General features: G+C 38.9%; 1 protein-coding gene across 3 annotated transcripts; it reads left to right on the forward strand.

Moving 5' to 3' along the window:
* Positions 1 to 1,335: 1,335 nt before the first annotated feature.
* On the forward strand, positions 1,336 to 22,873 carry CCDC110 (coiled-coil domain containing 110). 3 transcript variants are annotated; one of them, XM_060183794.1, is made up of 6 exons: positions 1,336 to 1,545; positions 1,931 to 2,035; positions 15,665 to 15,714; positions 16,223 to 16,288; positions 19,386 to 19,496; positions 20,404 to 22,873. In XM_060183794.1, the coding sequence occupies exons 1-6, from the start codon at positions 1,536 to 1,538 to the stop codon at positions 22,528 to 22,530; spliced, it is 2,469 nt and encodes an 822-aa protein (XP_060039777.1). In that variant the 5' UTR covers positions 1,336 to 1,535; the 3' UTR covers positions 22,531 to 22,873. The 3 variants fall into 3 exon arrangements, with proteins under 3 accessions (XP_060039777.1, XP_060039779.1, XP_060039780.1); XM_060183796.1 differs by lacking the exon at positions 1,336 to 1,545 and adding an exon at positions 13,099 to 13,129 and having other exon boundaries at positions 1,934 to 2,035; XM_060183797.1 differs by lacking the exon at positions 1,336 to 1,545 and adding an exon at positions 12,772 to 12,845 and having other exon boundaries at positions 1,947 to 2,035.
* The last annotated feature ends 1,091 nt before the right edge of the window (positions 22,874 to 23,964 follow it).

Raw genomic sequence — 23,964 nt, forward strand, 5'->3', positions numbered from 1 at the left:
AAAGACAACAATGAGATACCACTTTACTCTTGTGAGAATGTCATACATCAGAAAAGGTAGCAGCAACAAATACTAGAGAGGTTGTGGGGTCAAAGGAACCCTCCTGCACTGCTGGTGGGAATGTCAATTGGTTCAACCTCTGTGGAGAACAGTCTGAAGAACTCTCAGAAGGCTAGAAATGGACCTACCCTATGATCCTGCAATTCCTCTCCTAGGGATAGATCCTAAGGAACCCAACACACCCACTCCAGAAGATTTGTGTATACCTATGTTCATTGCAGCACAATTTGTAATAGCCAAAACCTGGAAGCAACCCAGGTGTCCAACAACAGATGAGTGGCTGAGCAAGTTGTGGTATATATGCACAATGGAATACAACTCAGCTATTAAAAATGGTCATTTCACCGTTTTCAGCCCATCTTGGATGGAGCTTGAAAAATCCATGTTAAGTGAAATAAGTCAGAAACAGAAGGATGAATATGGGATGATCTCCCTCTCAGGCAGAAGTAGAAAAACAAGATCAGAAAAGAAAACACAAGTAGAACCTGAACTGGAATTGGTGTATTGCACCAAAGTAAACTATTCTGGGGTGGAGGGGGTGGGGGGGAGTACAGGTCCTAGAAAAGGATGACAGAGGACCTAGCTATGAGAAATGTTCTGCATGTACAAACTGTTGTATTTACTGTTGACTGTAAAACATTAATCCCCCAATAAAGAAATTTTAAAAAATCAAATCAGAGGTCTTTGATGTAGCTCATGTTGCAGAGCACAGAGTCTTGGGCATCACCTGGGAGCATTATGTCATCAGGGGAAGCTCCATGCTCCCTGGTAGAGCAGTACTTTAATACGTCTGTCTCTCTTGTTCCCTTGCCTTGTCTCTATATCCAATTGAAATTAAAAAAAAAAAAAGATGGGTGCCTGATAGTGTAGCCACATCTTTATAGTGTACTCTTTCATAATGTATCAAGCCACACAATCCCCTGAACATATATGATTGAGCAACACTCTAGGTTGTACTCTCTCATAAAAACAAATCATTTAGGGGCCGGTTGGTGGTGCGCCTGGTTCAGTGCACACATTACAGTATGCAAGGACCTGGATTCAAGCCCCCAGTCCCCACCTGGGAGCAGGGAGGAGGACTTCACCAGTGGTGAAATAGTGCTGCAGGTATCTCTCAGTCTCTTTATCTCCCTTTTCCCTCTCAATTTTTCATTGTCCTATCAAATAGATAAATATGTAAAAATATTTTTTCAGAATTTAAATGACTGAATAAAAGTGAGAGAGGGGAGTGGATAGGGGAATATCCTGGTAAGATGGACCCTGGCTTTAAGCAAATGTTAAAGCCAGTCCCACCACAAGGCTCTGGAACCTGGTCCCCCAGTGGGCACCCCTCACCCAGCACCTAAGCACCCCCCCCCCCTTGGCTCGTGCCACCCTGACTGCTGCCCGGTTACCAAGCAACGGGAAACCTCGACTTCAAGCCTCTGAGCGAGATGCTGGGGGCCAGGCAGTTGGGAAGTGCTTGAGTAGCAGAAATGAGTCCAGGTAGGAGCTGGGGTGAGGCGAGGGGTGGGAGGGAGGTGGGTAATCCTTGAGGGGACATGGGAAGTAGATGGTTAGTAGCGAGCACCGCCTCCTGGGGGGACACGATCCCATCGAACCCCCCCCCCCAAAGGGCTCTGCCTCACCCAGCTCATCTCTCTGCTCAGTGCTGGCAGACAAGCACCGATTCCAGCCCAGTGCCTCCCACCCCTCCATAAGCTTCCAGCTTTTCTGCTGACAAAGCCCAGCAGCCAGCAAACGTTAGAAGAAGCCCAGCAGCCGCTGTGTGGCCCCAGCGCGCCCTCCAGTGGCCACATAGGGAACTCCCCCACACGTCGCTTTCCACCTCTCCCAACAAACCAAAACAGAATCTGCGGTTCTGTTACAGAAAAGCATCATGAGCAAAAGGATGAAGTCGACTGCATTCTTCGTTCAGCGTCTAAGACCCTAAATGCTTCTGAGGGAGTTAAAGAAAGTGGAGGAAGTGAACCAGGTAAAATCCCCAAGGTCAAGGCCAAGATGGCTGTGATATCTCTGTCTTTTGCTACAAACGGGTATGTCCCCTAGGTCCAGTGGTCCTACTAGTATGTTTCCAGTAGTTACTCACAGTAGTGATAGGAAATTTCCAGATTTGAGCACCCTAGTTATACTTGTGTGCTTATAATATGGTTGCAATGCATTTGTAAGTAGGCCTCAGTACAAGAACGAAAGACTGAAAATATAATAAAGGGTTAAGAATGTGTAGAAAGTTTGAGATAGTGTAGGTAGTTAGGACAGTGATGCAGGCTGGCCTTCACTGAGTGAGCAAGTGATAACAAGTAGAGCTGGTGAAGGTCAGACTGAATTTTTACTGAGGCAGCATCTGTAAGGCTAAACTTTCCCAGACACAGCTATGCAGGAAAGATAAAAGTAACTAAGGCAACCAGACCTGAGCAGTGGATTCACCCCTTAACCTAGCAGCCTCTGCTTCTGTAATGACGCTTTCTGCTCTCAAGCCTGCATCCCCTATATAAGCTTGTACTGTCCCTTTGTTTGCTGCCAGAGTTATCAGAAAGATCTGAGCTTCTGGCCCTGTGTAGATAAAAGGCTCCTTTCTTCCTCCACCCACTTTCGGCTTCAGTCATATTGATGATTAATAGAATTCCCTAACAGTAGCTATCATTATGATAGTATCTGTAGTTAATTTGACACACTTCCTTTGTGTAAGATATTGTCCTAACCACTTCAGTGTATATGCCACTCATCATATTGAGGGATTTATCTACAAACTAGACACTGCCTGGAGGTTCATGGCAAGTGTATGGAAACTCCAGACTCCAAGTCCATGCAGGCTAACCATATAGCAACCCTGACAATGACACTTCCTGTAGTAAATGCCAGGTTTTAGGAGGCTTTGGAAAGTGACTGCTTCTAGGAGTGAATTTAAGTGGTCATAGCCACAGTTAATATTGGAACCTGAGAACTGTCCATCTTTAACTGCAGTGTGTTTACCATTCTATAGACAGACTGGGGTGTCAGAAAAATCATCACTAACTTTTGCACAGAAAAACATAGAAAAAATTCATGGCTTTTCTAACAACTCAACAGAATCATTGCCATGTTATACTTTTGAAACTCATTTGTTCTCCTTGTTCTGTTAGCTGCAGATAATGCACTTAAAACTTTCTGTATATATTGACAATAAACATGAATCTTCTTCTGGCTTCAGAACAAATTTCCCATAGTTTCACCTTAGTTATTATCTCAAAGTCATCTTGTTAATATGATAGCTATTTTCCCTTTGACGCTTAAAAATGAGACTATTAATTGGATATAAGTGATAGTTCTCATATTCCCAATCATCTATAAGCTTTGTCAGGACTGCTACTCTATCTTCTACTTTGTCTATATAGCTTGCAGTAGTGTGTGTTTCATCAGGGAGATAATTAATGGTGACATATGATTGTGTTCCCTCTGCTGTGATCCTTCTATAGTCTCTCTTTGAAATTTAGATCAACTGCCACTGAAGTGTTTTTTGTTTGTTTGTTGTTTGCCTCCAGGGTTATTGCTGGGGCTTGGTGCCTGCCACACGAGTCCACTGCTCCTGAAGGCTATTATTTTCCCTTTTGTTGCCATTTTTTTTTTTATCATTGTTATTGTTGTTGGATAGGACAGAGAGAAATTGAGAGAGGAGGGGAAGACAGAGAGGAAGAAAGATAGACACCTGCAGACCTGCTTCACCACTTGTGAAGCAACCCCACTGCAGGTGGGGAGCCAGGGGCTTGAACCAGGATCCTTGAGCCGGTCTTTGCGCTTCGCACCACATGCACTAAACTCACTGCGCTACTGCCCCAACCCCCCCCCCCACTTAAGTGGGTTTTTTAAAATTATTGCTAGATCTTTTAAATTATCTTTTATTTGACAACAGATAGCAGATTATCTAAAACTCATAAAACCAACAAAAAAAGGTTTTGCTGTACTTTAAAAAAAATTAGATAAATGTGGGAACCAAGGAGGTGGCTCAGTAGTAAAGTATGTTTCATGATGAAGGATAGAAGCATGTCCCTAACATTTTACATGATTGAGTAGTGCTGCGGTGTCTAATAAAAATAATCAATACACCCAAGTCTCTATTTTCACAAGCTCACACTTTTAGAGAAAATAACTCACTTTTGAGTCACATTATTGATTGCAATACTACATGGAAAACTTACTTATTTCCTCCACAAAACACTTTTGCCAACCCTCACCAAGATAACTGATCCACTCTGCTGTTTGCTCAGATTTTCAACACTTCTCTCAACACACAATATGATTCACACGATTAAAAAAAAAAAATTGAAGGGCTAAGCAGTGGTTTGTCTGTTTAACTGTATGTATTACCATGGACCTGGGTTCAAGCCCAAGATCCCCACCTGCAAGAGGAAAGCTTCGCAGGTGGAAAAGCAGTGCTGCAGGGGTCTCTCTCTCCTTTTCTGTTCCTCTTCCCTCTCAGTTTCTCTCTGTTCTATAAATTAATATAAATTAAATTTAAAAAATAATTGAAGTCATGTTGAGACTCAAACTCCTTCAGCCTCCAGATTTGCTAACTTACCTTCCTGGGTATCCATATTCCTCTGCTCTCTCCAATTTCAGTGGAAGACTTGTCCCTAATCAGTTAAAGATTGTTTTATCCAGATCCAAAATCTTGGAATTCACAAATGTTCAACTTCTGCAGATAGCCCCCTTCATTCTCCCTTATTATTCTTTTGTTCCCCATCTACTATATAATTTCAAAAACAGGCAGGCATGTAGGAATCTTCCATAGTTAAGAAAAGTCCTTAAGGGTGGGGACACAACATAATGGTTATGCAAAGGCTTTCATGCCTGAGGCTCTGAGGTTCAAGGTTCAATACCCAGCCTCATCATAAGCCAGAGCTGAGCAGTGCTCTAGTGGCTCTCTGTCTCTCTCTGTCTCTCTTTGTCTCTGTCTCTCTGTCTCAAATAAAATGAATCAAACATTTTTTTAATTTTTTTTTTTATTTAAGAAAGGATTAATTAACAAAACCATAGGGTAGGAGGGGTACAACTCCACACAATTCCCACCACCCAATCTCCATATCCCACCCCCTCCCCTGATAGTTTTCCCATTCTCTATCCCTCTGGGAGCATGGACCCAGGGTCATTGAGAGTTGCAGAAGGTAGAAGGTCTGGCTTCTGTAATTGCTTCCCCGCTGAACATGGGCGTTGACTGGTCTGTCCATACTCCCAGTCTGCCTCTCTCTTTCCCTAGTAGGGTGGGTCTCTGGGGAAGCAGAGCTCCAGGACACATTGGTGGGGTCTTCAATCCAGGAAAGCCTGGTCAGCATACTGATGGCATCTGGAACCTGGTGATTGAAAAGAGAGTTAACATACGAAGCCAAACAAATTGTTGAGCAATCATGGACCCCAAGCTTGGAATAGTGGAGAGGAAGTGTTAGGGAGGTACTCACTGCAAACTCTAGTGTACTTCTGCTTTCAGGTATATATTTTGCAGTAGTTTATGGATACATGTGAACATAAGCTCTCTCTCACAGAAACTGGTGTATATCTAGGTTTTGGGACTTTGTTAGAAAGTGAACCACCTGAGATGAAATTAGAGTGTACTATAAAAGGAAAGGTCTCACCCGAGTAATGAAGCTAAAGGGTTGTCATTCCACACGTGAAGTCTCTGGACACAGTCTGAGGTGAAGCAATTGTTGAGATGGCAATTGTTGCATTGGTTAGGTTATGATCGGCGGATGCAATATTATTTGATATGGATTGGGAGAGGCATGCAGGAAAGTGGGCCCTATCCAAGGGTTCCAGGACTGGGGGAAGTAGGGGCTCTATAGTGGAGATTTGAGGTTCCTGCTGTCTTAGGGTTCAAAAAGACAATCGATAGTTAATGTTATCATCACATTATTTGGTAATTGGGTTAACTTTGAAAAGTCCTTTTATTAGGGTTTGCTGTACAGTACCCAGTATCTTCTATATAGCTGTGCTATTGGATGCTTCTAAACTACTTGGTCTAGGCTTTTGAGAGAGTCCGCATATCAAATACACAGCCTATATATTAAAAAGATTCAGTTTGTGTTTCGAAAACCTTTGAGACATACGATTGATTTTCCCCCTCATATTAATTAACTACTGATTTATATGTCTACATTTTGCTAGGAGTGAACACCATTCCCACCACCAAAAGACTGACCCATTCCTCCCACCCACTCCCACCCCCCACTGGCCCATGTCTACCCCTCACCACAGGGTTTTTACTGTGGTGCCCTACTTACAATTTGGTCAGGTCCTGCTTTTAGTTTCCCTTTCAGATCTTCTTACTCAACTTCTGTTGATGAGTGGGATCATCCCATACTCATCTTTGTCTTTCTGACTTAGCTCACTTAACATAATTCCTTCTAGCTCTGTCCAAGATGAGTCAGAGAAGGTGGGTTCATTGTTATTGATAGCTGCATAGTATTCCATTGTGTATATATACCACAGCTTTCTCAGCCACTCATCTGTTGTTGGGCACCTGGATTGCTTCCAGGTTTTAGCTATTATGAATTGTGCTGCTATGAACATAGGAGTACACACCTCTTTTTGGTTGGGTGTTATGGAGTCCTTGGGGTATAACCCCAGGAGAGGAATTACTGGATCATATGGAAGGTCCATGTCTAGCCTTGTGAGAGTTTTCCAGACTGCTCTCCACAGAGGCTGTACCAATTTACATTCCCACCAGCAATGTAAAAGGGTTCCTCTGTCCCCACAACCTCTCCAGCATTTATTGCTGCTGTCCTTTTTGATGTATGCCATTCTTACAAGAGTGAGGTGGTATCTTAGTGTTGTCTTAATTTGCATTTCTCTGACAATCAGTGACCTAGAGCAGTTTTTCATATGTTTGTTAGCCTTTTGGATCTCCTCTGAGGTGAATGTTTTGTTCATATCCTCTGCCCATTTTTGGATGGGGTCATTTGCTTTTTTGCGGCTAAGTTTGCTGAGCTCTTTATATATTTTGGTGATTAGTTTCTTGTCTGATGTATGGCATCTTCTCCCATTCTGTGAGGGGTCTCTCTGTTTATTTAATAGTTTCTTTGGATGTGCAGAAGCTTTTCAATTTGTTGTAGTCCCATTGGTTTGTTTCTGCTTTAGTCTTCCTTGCAATTGGGTTTGACTCATCAAAGATGTCCTTGAGGTATAGGTGGGAAAGTGTTTTACCAATGTTTTCCTCTAAGTATTTGATTGTTTCTGGTCTGACATCTACGTCTTTGATCCATTTGGAGTTGATTTTTGTTTCTGGCGAGATAAAGTGGTTCAATTTCATTCTTCTGCATGTTACAACCCAGTTTTCCCAGCACCATTTATTGAAGAGAGCCTCCTTTTTCCATTTAATCCTTTGGGCCCCCTTATCAAAGATGAGATGTCCATAGGTGTGGGGATTTATTTCTGGGCTTTCAATTCTGTTCCACTGGTCTGTGTGCCTATTTTTGTTCCAGTACCATTCTGTTTTGATGATGATGGCTTTATAATATAGTTTAAGGTCTGGGAGTGTGATGCCTCCATTTCTGTTTCTTTTCCTCAAGATGGGTTTGGCAATTCTAGGTGTTTTCAGGTTCCAGATAAATGATTGTAGTGTTTGTTCTATTCTCTTAAAGAAGCTTGGTGGAACTTTGATGGGTATTGCATTAAATTTGTATATGGCTCTGGGGAGAATATTCATTTTGATGATATTTATTCTTCCAATCCATGAGCATGGGATATCTTTCCATTTCTTGGTATCAGTTTCTATTTCCTTGAGTAGTGATTCATAGTTTTCAGCATACAAGTCTTTCACTTCTTTGGTCAACTTTATTCCTAGGTATTTGATTGATTTTGCTGAAACAGTAAATGGGAGTGATTTCTGGATGTCTTCTTCTTCAGATTTAGTGTTTGCATAAAGAAATGCCACTGATTTTTGTACATTGATTTTGTAGCCTGATACCTTGCTGTATTGCCTAATAACTTTCAGTAATTTTCTGCTGGATTCTTTAGGTTTTTCTATGTATACTATCATATCATCTGCAAATAGTGAGAGCTTGACTTCTTCCCTTCCAATCTGTATTCCTTTGCTTTCTTTCTCTTGCCTGATTGCTATGGCAAGAACTTCCAATACTGTGTTGAAGAGTAACGGTGACAGTGAATCAAACATTTTTAAAAAAGAAATAAAAAGGGGATCAGGCTACTGCACAGTGGGTTAAGCGCACATGGCATGAAGCACAATATCCTGGAGTAAGGATCCCGGTTCCAGCCCCTGCAGCGGGGTCACTTCACAAGCAGTGAAGGAGGTCTGCAGGTGTCTATCTTTCTCTCCTCTTCTCTGTCTTCCCCTCCTTTCTCCATTTCTCTCTGTCCTATCCAACAACAATGACAGCAATAACAACAATAATAACAACACAACAACAATAAAAAGAAAGAGAAAGGAAGAAAGAAAGAGAGGAAGAAAGAAAGAAAGAAAGAAAGAAAGAAAGAAAGAAAGAAAGAGAGAAAGAAATAAAACAAGGACAACCAAAAGGGGGGAAATGGCCTCCAGGAGCAGTGGATTCATGGTGCAGGCACCAATCCCAGCAATAACCCTGGAGGCAAAAACAGAAAGAAAGAAAGAAAGAAAGAAAGAAAGAAAGAAAGAAAGAAAGAAAGAAAGAAAGAAAGAAAGAAAAAAAGAAAGAAAGAGAAAGAAAGAAAAGTCCTTAACAGGTGCCTTAGTCCAATAGGAAACCTGTTCCTCTAGCTATCCTATTCCATGATAAAATCAGAAAGAGTTGCCGATATTCAGATATTCAATGCCCACAAGTTTTCATATTCTATTCTGTTCTCAAATCACTTCATTGGGCATCTGTGCTTGTAAAAATAAATAAATAAAAACACCTTTTTCTCAACCAGTAGTGATGTCCAGGTTTCCTCAATGTCAATAACTTCTGTGAACCAGACTAGAATCCCCAGTTAGCTGCTAACATCTCCACTTGGATGTCAACAGACAACAATATCTTTAAAAGCATCCCCCCCACACACACACACACCTAAAATATGTTCCTATTTCCATTCTTCTACATTTCAGTACATAGCATCACCAAATATTTACCTGCTTTTACCAAATACTTATGGGTCATACATCAATCCTCTCTATCTAATCCTCTAGCCAAGCAAGCTGCTGATTTTATCACCAGACATATCCTGAATCCACCTGTTCTTCCCCACTACCATCCTTTCTTTTTTAATTTCCACTAGGATTATCACTGGGGCTTGGTTCCTACACTATGAACTCATTGATCTCATTGCTCCCATGGGCTATTTTTTCCATTTTTATTTGCTAGAACATAGAAAATTTGGAAAGGGTTGGGAGACATAGACAGCAAGAGCAAGAGTGAGAGAGACCTGCTGTACTTGCTTCACCACTTATATGAAGCTTCCACCTGCAGGTGGGGATCAGAGGCTCAAACCCAGGTACTTGTGCATAGAGTAATATGTGTGCTTAATTAGGTGTTTGAATGGTCAGCCCCATCCCTGCTGCCATCCTAATCCAAGATGCTTCCATCTCTCATTTGGGTCATTACAATGGCCCTACAATTGTTACCTTATAGTCCTGATAGTCCCACAAAGCAGTGATCTGTCAACCTTCATAGCTAGATCAAATCATTCTCATGAGTGCAATCCTCCAGTACTTCCATTTCACTTAGAATGAGATCCAAACCCCTCAAGCTGATTTGCAAGATTATCCAACTGGAGAGACCTCTGACGTCTTAGCATACTGTACTCCACCTGTTCGTTAAGTTGCTGTTAATGAACTTTCTGGTCTGCAAACACAGAGAACTTTTCTGCCTCAGTATCTTGCAATTTCCTCTCCTCCAAATATCTTCCCTCTGGCTGGCCCCTTCTTAACACTCAGGAGTCTCATATAACTAAATAATCCTTTTCCAATTGCTCTCTTGCTGTTCACACTCCAGTTCACTATTGTATAAAAACTATTTTTGTTATATACCAAGAGTATTTGTGTTAATACTCTTTCTGTTTGAAAAAGTCTTAGTTCTTACAATAAGGTAGACCACACAATGAACATTCAGTATTTGAATGGTTTTGTTGAACTAGTGAACCACTAAAACATGCAAAAACTGACCAACTCATTAACTTGTAAAAATAATCCTAGACTCAGGTAGAGATTTTAGAGTCAAAGAAGATTCCAAGTCTCCTTCCCACAAATAGTAAAAAAAAAAAAAAAATGCTGGAACATCATCAAAACATCAGCAGCAGTACCTGAAAAATGAGGTAAGGCATCCCTCCAAATCACAGAATTAGAACATGGAGGCCAAAGTGAAAATAAAATTTTTTAACAAGCTAAACTGTGGCTTAACCCCTAACATTAACTTCTAGAAACAACAAAAAAGTCAAATTCCTATAATTACTCATTGATATGCCCCCCACACACACACACACACACAAACTCTAAATGTGTAAAAGTAAAATGACAGAGAAATGCCTATTTAAATTTTTTTAATTTCTTTTTGACAGGACAGAGAAAATTGAGAGGGGAAGGGGAGATAAAGAGAAGGGGAGAGAGAAACACCTGCAGAACTGCCTCACTGCTCATGAAGCTCTCTCCACCCCACAGGTGGGACCAGGGTCTTGAATCTGGATCCTAGCACATGCTGTAGGTTTGCATTCTAGTGTCAAAGATCAAATCAAGGGAGTAGACTCACCCATGTAGAAGAGAGAACATTAGAAATAGAATTCAAACTGGCCACATTCTATGACTTCGAAGTAGAAGGAGAAAAGAGGTTTAGGAAAAATGAGGCAACTCTTCAAGATATTGAAGACTTCATTAGAAAAAAAATATATCGGGAGTCTGGCGGTAGTGCAGCAGGTTAAGCACATGTGGTGCAAAGTGCAAGGACGATCCTGGTTCGAGCCCCAGGCTCCCCACCTGCATGGGAGTCACTTCACAGGTGGTGAAGCAGGTCTGCAGGTGTCTATCTTTCTCTCCCCCTCTCTGTCTCCCCCTCCTCTCTCCATTTCTCTCTGTCCTATCTAACAACAATGACATCAATAACAACAACAATAATAACTACAACAACAATTAAAAAAAAGACAACAAGGGCAACAAAATGGAAAATTAATTAATTAATTTTAAAAAAAGAAAAGAAAAAGAAAAAAGAAATATCAGAGTTGTAGAGGTCTCAGGAGAAAAGAGAAAGGAGCAAAAACCACATTCAAAGAAATAACAGCAGAAAATTCCAAATATGGGCTGTAGTAAGGATATAGATATTCAAAAGGCAAAGAGAACTCCCAAATTCCTAAATCCAAAAAAAATCTATACCAGGACACATTGTGAAATCATCAAAAGTCAAGGGCAAAGTCTTACAAGCTTCCAGGGAAAAGGGCAAAAGTGACCTATAAAGGCAGCATAGTCAGATTTGCATTTCTCTGCAGCAACCATGGAGGCCAGGAGAAAGTGAAGTGTTATATTCAAGGTTTTATAATACAATAACTGCAGCCGCTCATACTTTACCCTCTAAGTGTATCATTCAGATACAAAGCAGCAGCCAAAGCAGTGCTAGACATACACAAGCTAAAGGAGTTTGCCATTACCAGACCTGCCTGGCAAGAGGTACTGAAAGGAATGTCACAGAGCAAGCAACAAGGTGATACACAGTATAACAGACCCAGGAACGCAGGCCATAGAAATATGAGGTGGGGGCTGGACAGTAGTGCAGTGGGTTAAGTACACATGGCACAAAGCTCAAGGACATGCATAAGGATCCTGGTTCAAGACCCAGCTCCCCCCCTGCGGGGGGGGAGGTTGCTTCACAAGCGGTGAAGCAGGTCTGCAGGTGTCTTTCTCTCTGTCTTCCCCTTTCTCTGTCCTACCCAGCAACAACAGCAACAATGACAACAATAACAATAAATACAATAACAAAGGCAACAAAATGGGGGGGATAGCCTCCAGGAGCAGGGGATTTGTAGTGTAGGCACAAGCCCCAGCAATAACCCTGGAGACAAAAAAAAAAAAAAAAAGGAAAAGAAAAGAAACATGAGGCAACTTTAAAGTACAAAAGGGAAGAGAGAAATGGATAGAGAATGTTCAAGCAAAGAATGATGAGACAAGAACAGTTAAGAAACACACTTAGGGGAGTCAGGTTGTAGCGCAGCAGGTTAAGCGCAGTTGGCACAAAGCGCAAGGACCAGACTAAGAATCCCGGTTTGAACCCCTGGCTCCCCACCTGCAGGGGAGTCTCTTCACAGGTGGTGAAGCAGGTCTGCAGGTGTCTATCTTTCTCTCCCCTTCTCTGTCTTCCCCTCCTCTCTCCATTTCTCTCTGTCCTATCCAACAACGATGACAACAATAATAATAACTACAACAATAAAACAAGGGCAACAAAAGAGAATAAATAAATAAATATAAAAAACATGCTTAGATGTGTTTATATATATTTACGTGTAAGTTATATGTATAATATTTTTAGTATAAGATACACATACAGTCCTTTATATCTTGTTAAAATTTCCTCTCTAGTACTTTTTAATCTTTCTTACAACTTTGTTTTTCTCATGCTTTTCTGTTGTGTTCAAGTACTCTTGTTGCTTTAGCTTATATCTGTTACCAAATGATCTGCACTTCTCTGAAAGACAGCTACTGTATGGTTTCATTTGTATATGCAACATAAAGAACTGAAACACCTGAACTTGTTTTTTTAAAAAAATCAAACTGTTTTTGTTTTTTTTTAGTTTTGTGAAAACTATGGCGGTTATCCTTGGAGGGGAAGGGGGACAAGGGATAGTGAGGAGCCCAAACTGTGGTGGTGAGTGTAGTGTGAAACTACCATTATTAAGTCACTAGTAAAATAAATTTTAAAAAAGAATAAAGTTGAAGACTGAAAATATCCATAATAAAAATATCTATACTATCCACACTATAAGGAGCCTTCCAATAGAGAGACTAGGATATGGAACTCTAGTGGTGGGGAGTGTATGGAATTATACTCCTCTTATCCTTACAATATTGTCAATCATTATTAAATCAATTTTAAAAATCCTGTGTTTGTATTTAAATAGATTTGTGGGAAATATGTTCATACAACCAAAAGTAAGTATCCTCAAATTTCATGAAAATATGAAAAAGTGAAAATATGAAAGTATGAAAATAATATAGCAAATATTATGAAAAATTAGAGCGTCTTTCTAGGAGGGAGTATAATGCTAATTTTCTGTAAGTCACTACTTTTCTTGGCAGGAAGTAAATAAGCATTCAATGCAATAGAATTGTGTGCTCTTGGGAGTCGGGCAGTAGCGCAGTGGGTTAAGCATAGGTGGCGCAAAGTGCAAGGACCAGAGTAAGGATCCCGGTTCCAGCCCCCAGCTCCCCACCTGCAGGGGAGTCGCTTCACAGGCAGTGAAGCAGGTCTGCAGGTGTCTATCTTTCTCTCCCCGTCTCTGTCTTCCCCTCCTTTCTCCATTTCTCTCTGTCCTATCCAAAAATGACAACATCAATAACAACTACAATAATAAACAAGAGCAACAAAAGGGAATAAATTTTTAAAAAAGAAGAAATGTGTGCTCTTGAAAAATATAAAAAATCCAATCTCCCAATGTTTTTCATGATATACTCTTATTAATTCAGATAAACATTATAGGAAACCATATTTTGTGCAATGAAAAAAATCTTTATTACATGTATTAGTGGCATTTATGTAGATGTAATAATGATAGACATCAGTGGTATATTTTACTATATGTAGCTTTTTATCCTATTAAATTCAAGTAACTATGAAGTTATATTATCTATTTAAAAGTGGCACATATAATATAATCCCACTGGATCAAAATAATTTCAGTTTTTTCCCACATATATGTATAGTAACTCAAGGATGGTTAACTTAATACCAGTTCTGTGTAGTGGGATTCTAGATGTTGTTCTATTTGATTTGCATTTTTACCAGTTTGAGTTAGATGAGGTCCTCTTAAGAGTCCAGTACACTTTGGAATGCCTTGCTGCACTGGTCCCGATTCTATCTGACTTCTTTTTTTTGAACTCTAAATTCAACATTTCAGACTGACATTTTATTCCCATAAGATATAAATCTGGCAATAGCCAGAAAGACCTGCTATCCTTCTCTGTCCACTGATGAAGATGGGGATCTTCAGTTGGCTGTATGACTCTAGGCTCTGAACAAGAGTTGATTCTCAGCGACAAAGGCTAGATAGGAGGTGAGAAGAACCTGTAACCTGCAACCCATTTCTCTAAAATCTGGCAGACTGCCATTCAAAGAAGGTATAATATTCAAAACATTCTCTTAGGGAAAAAAAATTGTCAGTCATTGGGAACATTCCATCAGGATTTTTCACTCAGGTCACTCAGAATATCAAACATCAAAATAAATCTTTAATAAAAATTTACAAATTTTGACAAAGACGGAAATAGGACAGGATATTATGAATATTATAAAGTCTCTCTCCTGTTGCAGATCTATAATCTATTTTCTAAGAAAGAGCACAAGAACCTTTATAATGATTTGCTTAGGAGCATGACAAAAACTAAATAATCCAACTTGTTTTCTAGGAAACAGAGAATAAAAAGCATGACATGGTCATTTCATAAAGACTGAGGACTACATAGTACTTTGCCAAGGGTTAATCATAGTATATAAGTATTATTGTTTTGTTTTGCTTTGTTTTGTTTTAGGATATAACATATCCTGGATACAAATATGGCTGATTTTTTTAGAGTTACAAGTTTGGTACTGCAAGCTTATAATTTATGATAAAAATAAAACCACTATTATGACCTCACATAAATATTTCAAGTCAATAATTATTTTTAAACTTAGATTATGTTATTAGCATTGAATCCTTCCTAATGTGAATATTAAAGTTCTCCTTACCTCTTTGTCTCACTACCCACGAAAATTAATAGACTGCCTTCCATTACAGTTTTTTAAAACTCAAATTTGGGGAGTCGGGCGGAGAGTAGCGGGTTAAGCGCATGTGGCACAAAGCGCAAGGACCCATCTAACGATCCCGGTTCGAGCCTTCGGCTCTCCCCCTGCAGGGGATTTGCTTCACAAGCAGTGAAACAGGTCTGCAGGTGTCTATCTTTCTCTCCATCTCTCTGTCTTCCCCTCCTCTCTTCATTTCTCTCTGTCCTAACAACAACAACATCAATAACAACAACAATAATAACTACAACAATAAAAAAATAACAAGGGCAACAAAAGGGAAAATAAATAAATATTAAAAATATTTTTAAAAACTCAAATTTGGGAGTCGGGCTGTAGCGCAGCGGGTTAAGCGCAGGTGGCGCAAAGCACAAGGACCGGCATAAGGATCCCGGTTCGAACCCCGGCTCCCCACCTGCAGGGGAGTCGCTTCACAGGCGGTGAAGCAGTTCTGCAGGTATCTATCTTTCTCTCCTCCTCTCTGTCTTCCCCTCCTCTCTCCATTTCTCTCTGTCCTATCCAACAACGACAACAACAATAATAACTACAACAATAAAAAAAAAACAAGGGCAACAAAAGGGAATAAATAAAATAAATAAAAATAAAATAAAATTTTAAAAAATTTTTTAAAAACTCAAATTTAAGAATTAAATCATATCACATGGATTTTCAATTTTTCTTTTTAGAATATGGCTGCATTTCAGAAAATCAAATTCAACCACGATCAGCACTGAAAGTGAGTATACCCCATTCTATTTTCTCCAAAAACCTGTAGAAACATTGCTTTTTTCAGAGAACTTCTTACATCTATAAGGGTTTTCCAAAAAAAAAATTTTTTTTCATAAAAACTAACTGGAAATATAGCAAAGGGGCCAGGTGGTGGAGCACCTGGCTGAGTGCACACATTACAATGCACGAGGATCCAGGTTCAAATCCCTGGCCCCCACCTACAGGGGGAAAGCTTCACGAGTGGTGAAGCAGGGCTACAGGTGTCTCTCTTTTCCTCTCTCCCTCTATCTCCCCTTCCCTCTGGATCTCTGTCTCTATCCAATAAATAAAATTTTAAAGAAAGAAAGAAAGAAAGAAAGAATGCCTGAGAATATCTGTCATCTAGCTTTTATGTGATTCTTTCTGGTAACTTAACTTTTGAATATATATATACATAAATATGTATATATAAAAATTCATTTACATGTTACCTTCCTAAAATACTCTATTTCATACCTTGCTTACTTTTGTTATAGGTTCTTCAGCATCAACTAGAATCATTCCAGGCTCTCCGAATACAAACTTTACAGAATGTTAGCATGGTATGTTTCCTTTAACATATATGTTTTTTTAAAAAAATCCAAACTTAAGATACCATTTCACATTTCATTAAGATCCAACAAATGTGTTGGCACAGACTATAATGAAAATAGAAACCACTACATAGACTCAACACTTGTTTGGAGGAAACTACATTCTCACCATATTTGGATACAAAACAAAAAAGTCTTGATTTATTTTAAATTCATGTTGAAAGTGCTATCTATATTTAGTCTAGACTCTTTTAAATAATTATTTATTTATCTATTCTCTTTTGTCACCCTTGTTGCTTTATTGTTGTAGTTATTATTATTGTTGTTATTGATGTTGTCGTTATTGGGTAGGACAGAGATAAATGGAGAGAGGAGAGGAAGACAGATACGGGGAGGGAAATATAGACACCTGCAGACCTGCTTCACCACCTGTGAAGCGACTCCCCTATAGGTGAGGAGCTGGACTTGAACTGGGATCTTTACGCCTGTCCTTACACTTTGAGCTGCGTGCACTTAACCCTCTGTGCTTCCGCCAGACTTCCTAGTCTACACTTTTTCTTTTTTGCCTCCAGGGTTATTATTGGAGCTCTGTGCCTGCATCATGAATCCATGCTCCTGGAGGCTATTTTTTCCCCTTTTGTTGCCCTTGTTGTGTTAGCATTGTTGTGGTTATTATTGTTGTTGTTGATGTCGTTGTTGGATAGGACAGAGAGAAATGGACAGAGGAGGGGAGACAGAGGGGGAGAGAAATACACCTGCAGACCTGCTTCACCGCCTGTGAAGCGACTCCTCTGCAGGTGGGGAGCCAGGGGCTTGAACCAGGATCCTTATGCCCGTCCTTGCGCTCTGCTCAACCCACTGCACTACCACCCAACCCCCTAGTCTACACTCTTAAGTGATATAAACTCCAACTCAGAGTGACTAAGGGGAAATGTTCTTTATTTTTCAATAATTATTTATTTGATATGAGAGAGAAATTGAGAGGGGAGGGGAGATAGAAAAGGAAAGGGAAAGAGAGGCACCTGCAGAACTGTGCCACCACTCATACAGCTGCCCCCTGCAAGTGGGGCTTGAACCCAGGACCTTGTACATGGTAACACGTGTGCTCAACTGGGTGCCATTACCCAGCCACAAAATGTACTTTATTTTCTCAGGTCCCTGAAGATCCCAGAGACAGTTAATTTTTGTGTCTGTATGATTTGAATTCATGTCATCAAGAACTACTTATATTGGTCTGCTTTCTACAGTAATGAATTCTTAAGACTCCATATAATAAGAAAGCTACTGGAAGTTCCTGCCCAGTCAAAAAGAAACAAATTTTTCTCTCTTGATAGTATATTCTAAGGTTCTTGCCTTAACTTCTAGTTCTTGCCCAGGTTAGGTCAATATGCAGTGCTTCAACCACTCACTCATAGTCCAGATGAAAAGGTGCCCTAACTGGTTATCTCTGATTCACATACCTGCCCTGTAATTTAAAGTAGGATTGGTAGCAATAAAGGCAAACAGACTTTATCCAGAATAAATGGGAATGCTAGCAGAAGGATGGGTTATGAAACTCGGGCTGCATAGTTCAACACACACACTGACTAAAGATCTAATAAAATCTTCATCCCACTCATAGCAGGTAGGGCACTAGACTTGTAGGCATGGGGTCCTGAGTTTGTTCCCTGGCTTCTCTCTCTCTCTCTCTCCCTCTCCCTCTCCCTCTCCCTCTCCCTCTCCCTCTCCCTCTCCCCCTTCTCCCTCTCCCCCTCTCCCTCTCCCTCTCCCTCCCACTCCCCCTCCCCTTCCCCTCCCCCTCACTCTATCTCTATCTCCATCTCTGTCTCTCTGGAGAGAAGGCTTAACTTTGAATCCCTTCCAGGCTGGCTTTTTCAGATACAGACCAAGAGAAAATGAGAGAGGTGGAGAAGAAGAGGAAGGGGGAGGGGGAAGGAGAGGGAGAGGGACACCATAGCAGTGAAGTTTCCTCCAGTGCACTGGAGGCCAGGCTTGAGCAGGGGTCCCTCACACAGCAAAACAGGCATCTTATCAGGTGAGCTATCTTGCCAACCCTTTATATAATGTTGAATGAGTAAACAAGATACAAGATACAGAAAGAAAAGTATCCAGGGCTGGGGAGACAGGACAATGATTATGCAGAGACTTTCATGCCTGAGGCTCTGAGGCCCCAGGTCCAATCCCTAGCACTAACATAAGCCAGAACACTCAGTCTCTCTCTCTCTCTCTTTCTCTCTCTCTCTCTCTCTCATACTTAAAAAAGAAAAGGAAAAAAATATTTTAAAAAAATTTTTATTATCTTTACTTTTTTATTGGATAGAGACAAACAGAAGAGGAAGGAGGAGGTACAGAGGGAGAGAAACAGAGAGACACCTGCAGCACTGCTTCATCACTTGCACAGGTTTCCCCTGGCACGTGGGGACTGGGGGCTCGAACCCATGTCCTTGCACATTATAACACGTGTGCTCAACCAGGTGCACCACCACCAGGCTCCAAAAAACATCATCTCAATATTCCACAACTAGAAGCAACTACAGGGTAGTGGAAGGAAGAGATAAAAGTCCCCTTGAGAGTGACAAGGTAGATTTCATTCTGAGGACAGAGCTCAAAATTCTGATTCATTGAACAATGTAAAAACCAACTAAAATCATTTGAATATGGTCCATAAAATGTTACTGTCCTACCAAATTAAGTCTTCCTGATTTTATAGACTTATTATATACACATACATATGATATAGATTACAATAAAGTAATTCTTATATTCTTTTTATTAATTAGTGATTTGTGAGACTATAAGTTATTAGGAGTGTATATTAACACCACTTCCACCACCAAAGGTCTTCCCCTCCCACCCCCAGTGAAGCTGAACATCTATGCTCACCCTCCACCCAGAGATTTTTACTTTGGTGCCCTACTCCAAACTCAGTCAGATTCTGCTTCGAGTTTTCCTTTCTGTTCTTCTTTTTAATTTATATTCTATATGATGGGAAATTTTATATGCAGAGAATATAAAGGCATCATTTGCTTACAGTATCTTTTCTTGTTTATTCATGAGTCTATAAATCTATAATCAAATCCTAATATTCTCAATTTATCTGTTAAAGGTACAGTCTGAAATCAGTGAAATACTGAACAAAAGTATTATTGAAGTTGAAAATCCACAGTTTAATTCAGAAAAAAACCTAGAATTCAACACACACATGGAAAAAGTTTTGGTATGTTATTCTGCATAAAATCATTGCTCTATTAAGGCTCTTCAAAAATTATATTAAAACCAGTTTTGATTCACCTTTCCTACTTCTGCAGTTTCCCTGTCACTCCTAGGAGAGTGTATGAGGGGCTCTTAACCAAGTCCAGATATCTAGAGTCCCATGTAAATTGAAATAAGATATTGTTGTGGTCAGGAGGTGGCGCAGTGGATAAAGTACTGGACTCTCAAGCACGAGGTCCTGAGTTCAATCCCTGGCAGCACATGTACTAGAGTGATGTCTGGTACTTTCTCTCTGTCTCTCCTGCTATCTTTCTCATTAATAAATAAATATTTAAAAAAAAGAAATAAGGTATTGTTTAAAGCACATGTTACATAAGACTTTTTCTACTTCTTATACTGGCCTAGACACAAGGTAAATTCCCCAGAGCAGGTCCAAAAAATGTATATTAGAACTCAAATTTTTAGACAGTCAGAGATGTAAAAGTATCTGAAATTAGGATGGTAAATTGACAAATAACCCAGCAATGGAATATTCATTTTTTACTAAATTTTCATTTAATCTGTTGTTCCTATCTTTACCACATAACTATGATGAACTAGTGAGGAATGCTAAATTTCTACTTCTATTTCTATTTCTGAAATTGAAGGACTGGCCCATGTAGATTCTTCCCTTAGGAAATAAATGCAATTTATAAGCAAATTGTGAAGATGCAAGTTGCATATCTCAAAATAACTCCTGTATTAACTACTCTGTGGGGAATGGATTATACTTACTAGACTTTTTTTTTTTTTTGCTATAAATGGCTCTTTTGTTTTGGGTTGCCTAAATAAATCTTCCACAAAATATTATCTTAATTTTAGTCATGTGACAAGTGATAACACATTTATACTATACTCTTTATTATTACTAGCTTATAGAGAATCATGAGGAAATACATTCTATGAGAAAAATTAATCATTTTGAAGATTCCCGGACTCTTCATTCAATGGAAGAAAAACATAGTAGCAACAATGGCAGCAATTTCTCTCCAGGTATAAACATTTCACCCCAGATATGTCCCAAGGATATACTAGCTCTGAGAACATCAACAGAAAATTTTGCTTCAAGCAAAACTGTGAATTCTTCAGAAAATTCAGATATGTTGAAGAACTGTAAGAATCTTTATAGTTTTATACCTAATACACAGAAAAATGTGACTTCTCAAGCTGATACATTAATTCTGGATAAACTCAAAATTACTGCACCCTTTCTCAAGCATGGATTTTGTGAAAATTTAGATGATATTTGCCATTCTATCAAGCAAATGAAGGAAGAGCTTCAAAAGTCACACAACAGGGAATTGGCTCTTACAAATGAGCTTGAAATTTTAAAAGCTGACACAGATGTTCAAAGTAGTGGTAAATATGACCCCATTCACAAGGAGAAACATAGCTTTATTAAGGAAAGTAAGGAAAGTAACTTAAATGAAGATATGAAATCAAAGAGAATTTCAGAACTAGAAGCATTAGTACACAAATTACTCCCACTCAGGGAAACAGTGTCAAAATTCCATGTGAATTTTTGTAGGAAATGTAAAAAGTTATCTAAAAGTGAAAAACACAGGGGAAGGAAGAATGAGAAAGACAAAGAAATCCCTATCACCAGCAAGAGTATTACAGATTTGAAATTTCACTCCAGAGTTCCAAAGCATACATTACCTTTATCTGACCCCACAAAATGTGATTTGAAAAGCAAAGAAAGGCAACCATTTGTAGTAAAGCGAGGACTGATATTTGAAAATGACAAAACATCCCAAGTCAATTCTGTTACTGAGCAATGTGTTGAAAAAATTCAGTACCTACAGAATTACCTGAAAGAATCAATACAAGTACAGAAAAAAGTGACTGAACTTGAAAATGAAAATCTAGCCCTTAAAAACAAAATTAAACCTCTTGTCTTGACCACACAAGCTCTGATGCAGAAAACTGAAACATATGAAAAGCAACTTAAAAATTTAGTTGAAGAAAAAAACACTGCTCTGTCCAAGTTAGTTAAAACAGAAGATGATAGCAAAGAATGTTTTAAAGAATTGACAAAAATAATAAGTAAATATAATGCTCTCCAAGAGCAAAATAAAACTCTAGGGGAAAAAACTAGTCAGCTTTCTTTGGAGAAACAACAAATGATAGAAAAATTAGATCAACTGAAAAGTAGGGAACACAAAACTCAAAATGATATGGCCTTTGTTAATAATGAAAATAATCGAATGAGTATGGAAATAGAATCAATGAAAACAAGTTTTCTGTTGTTACAGGATGAAAAGGAAGCATTAGAAAAGAAAACATACCAGCTTGTACAGGAAAAAAGTTCACTTGAAAATGAACTAAAAGAAAATCAGTTAGAGGTTCTACAGCTAAAAGAAAAGGAAAGATTAGCAATAACTGAACAAGAAACACTTCTTGAAATAATAGAAACCATTAAAAATGAGAAACTTACTCTTGAAACAACATTACAAGAATCCACTACTGCTAGACAAATGATGGAAAGAGAAATTGAGACTATGCAAGCACACCAATCTACTGCAAAAGAGAGTTTTCTGAAAGAGATTAAAAATGCAAAGTCAGAAGCAAGTATTTATAAGAATAGCTTATCAGAAATGGGCAATGAATGTGAAATGTTATCAAAAATGGTCATGGAAATTAAAACAGATAATCAGATTCTAAAAGAAGAACTAAAAAAATACAGTCAAGAAAATATAAAATTTGAAAACAACATCAGTAGACTTTCAGAAGACAAAATACTTTTAGAAAACTATGTGAGAAGTATTGAAAATGAAAGAGATACCCTGGAATTTGAGATGCGGAATCTTCAAAGGGAATACTTAAATCTAAGTGAAAAAGTCTGCAATCAGAAGAGTGATCTACCGAAAATGGGTTACATTTCAAAAAGAGAGAAGTTCCATTTTGACAACTATACTTATAAAGACAACTCTGATCCTAGTAGGCCTTTAGCTCCTGATTTGAAAGGTATGTGTGCTGGATTGGTAAAAATGTGCTAAAATTCTTTGAGTTTATGGGACACCAGTAAGGATATAGTAAAAAGAATAATTTCTTTAAAAGATGAATACAGCTTGGTAATATTTGTATCTAATTTGCCATACAGTGCATTTAGAAACTTCATTTTGATGAATTCATGTTTTTATTTATATTACTTTATAAAATATATATGTAAGAAAACAACTTTAACAAGAAACAGGCAGGGAGAGGTAAATTTTTTTTTTCTCAAGTACAATTAGCATACTCACCTTTAAAATGTCTTTTTTTTTTTCCAGGAATTTCAAGTAACCACTATCAATTCCATCCATCCAAAATGTGTGAATAAATTTTTAAAAATCAATGTTTTCAAAATCCTTTGTTCAAATAATTTTTTCTATATTTTAAATTCCCTTTTACATATGATTACAATTATCTTGTAATTTACTACAATGTAGACTAGGGTTTTTTTATTAAGAATTAGAATTCTGTATATATTTTAATGTTGTCAAGAACTATGAGGACTCTTTCTTTTAGATTAGCTAGGTAGTTAGTATTTCGTATTTCTTTCCACATTCGCCTTTTGGATCTCTTCTATGGTGAATACTCTGTTCATATCCTCTCCCCTTTTTTAGATGGGGTCATTTGGTTTTTGTTGATGTTATTGCTGGGTTTGGTGAGCTCTTTATATATTTTGGTTATAAGCCTCTTCTCTGAGCTATTCTGTCTGCCACCAATTTTTATGTATAAATTTTGCAACCTGCCACCTGCCTATATTGAATAATAATATCCAAGAGTTTTCTATTAGATCATTTTGGACTGTCCATGTATAGTATCATATCATCTGTGAATTGTGAGCGTTTTACTTTTTTCTCTTGCTTTATTCCTCTTTCTTGCCCAAATGCTATAACTAGGAATTTCAAGATTATGTTAAACAGTAACAGATATGGTGGACATCCCTGTCTTGTATCTGATCTAAGAGGGAAAGCTTTCAGTTTTTTCACCACTGAGCATGATGACAGTCATAAGCTTATCTATAAATCAGATACTTACTTTTTTCTCCAGGGTTATTGCTGGGGCTTGGTACCTGCATTACAAATCCACTGCTCCTGGTGGCCTTTCTTTCTTTCTTTCTTTTTTTTTTTTTTTCATTTTATTGGATAGGACAGAGAGAAATTGAAAGGGGAAAGAGGAGGGACGATAGAGAGGGGGAGAGAGAAACACCTGTAGACCTACTTGTGAAGTGATTTCCCCCCCCCACAGATGGGGGGCTCGAATTGGGATCCTTGCATGGGTCAGATACTTTTTTATTGGACAGAGAAACTGAGAGAGGAAGGGTAATAAACAGAGAGAAGGAAAGAGAGATAGCTTCAGGACAACTTCACTATTCATCAAGTTTCCTCCCTGCATTTGGGGACCTGGGGCTTGAACCTGGATCCCTAAGCATAGAAATGTGTATG

The sequence above is a fragment of the Erinaceus europaeus genome, chromosome 2 (assembly GCF_950295315.1).
Source record: "Erinaceus europaeus chromosome 2, mEriEur2.1, whole genome shotgun sequence".
NCBI classification, from domain to species: Eukaryota; Metazoa; Chordata; class Mammalia; order Eulipotyphla; family Erinaceidae; genus Erinaceus; species Erinaceus europaeus.

Coding starts and splice junctions, on each gene's coding strand:
- CCDC110 (XM_060183794.1), top strand. Junction 15,715..16,222: donor AACCACGATCAGCACTGAAA/GTGAGTATACCC, acceptor CTTTTGTTATAG/GTTCTTCAGCATCAACTAGA. Junction 16,289..19,385: donor CTTTACAGAATGTTAGCATG/GTATGTTTCCTT, acceptor TATCTGTTAAAG/GTACAGTCTGAAATCAGTGA.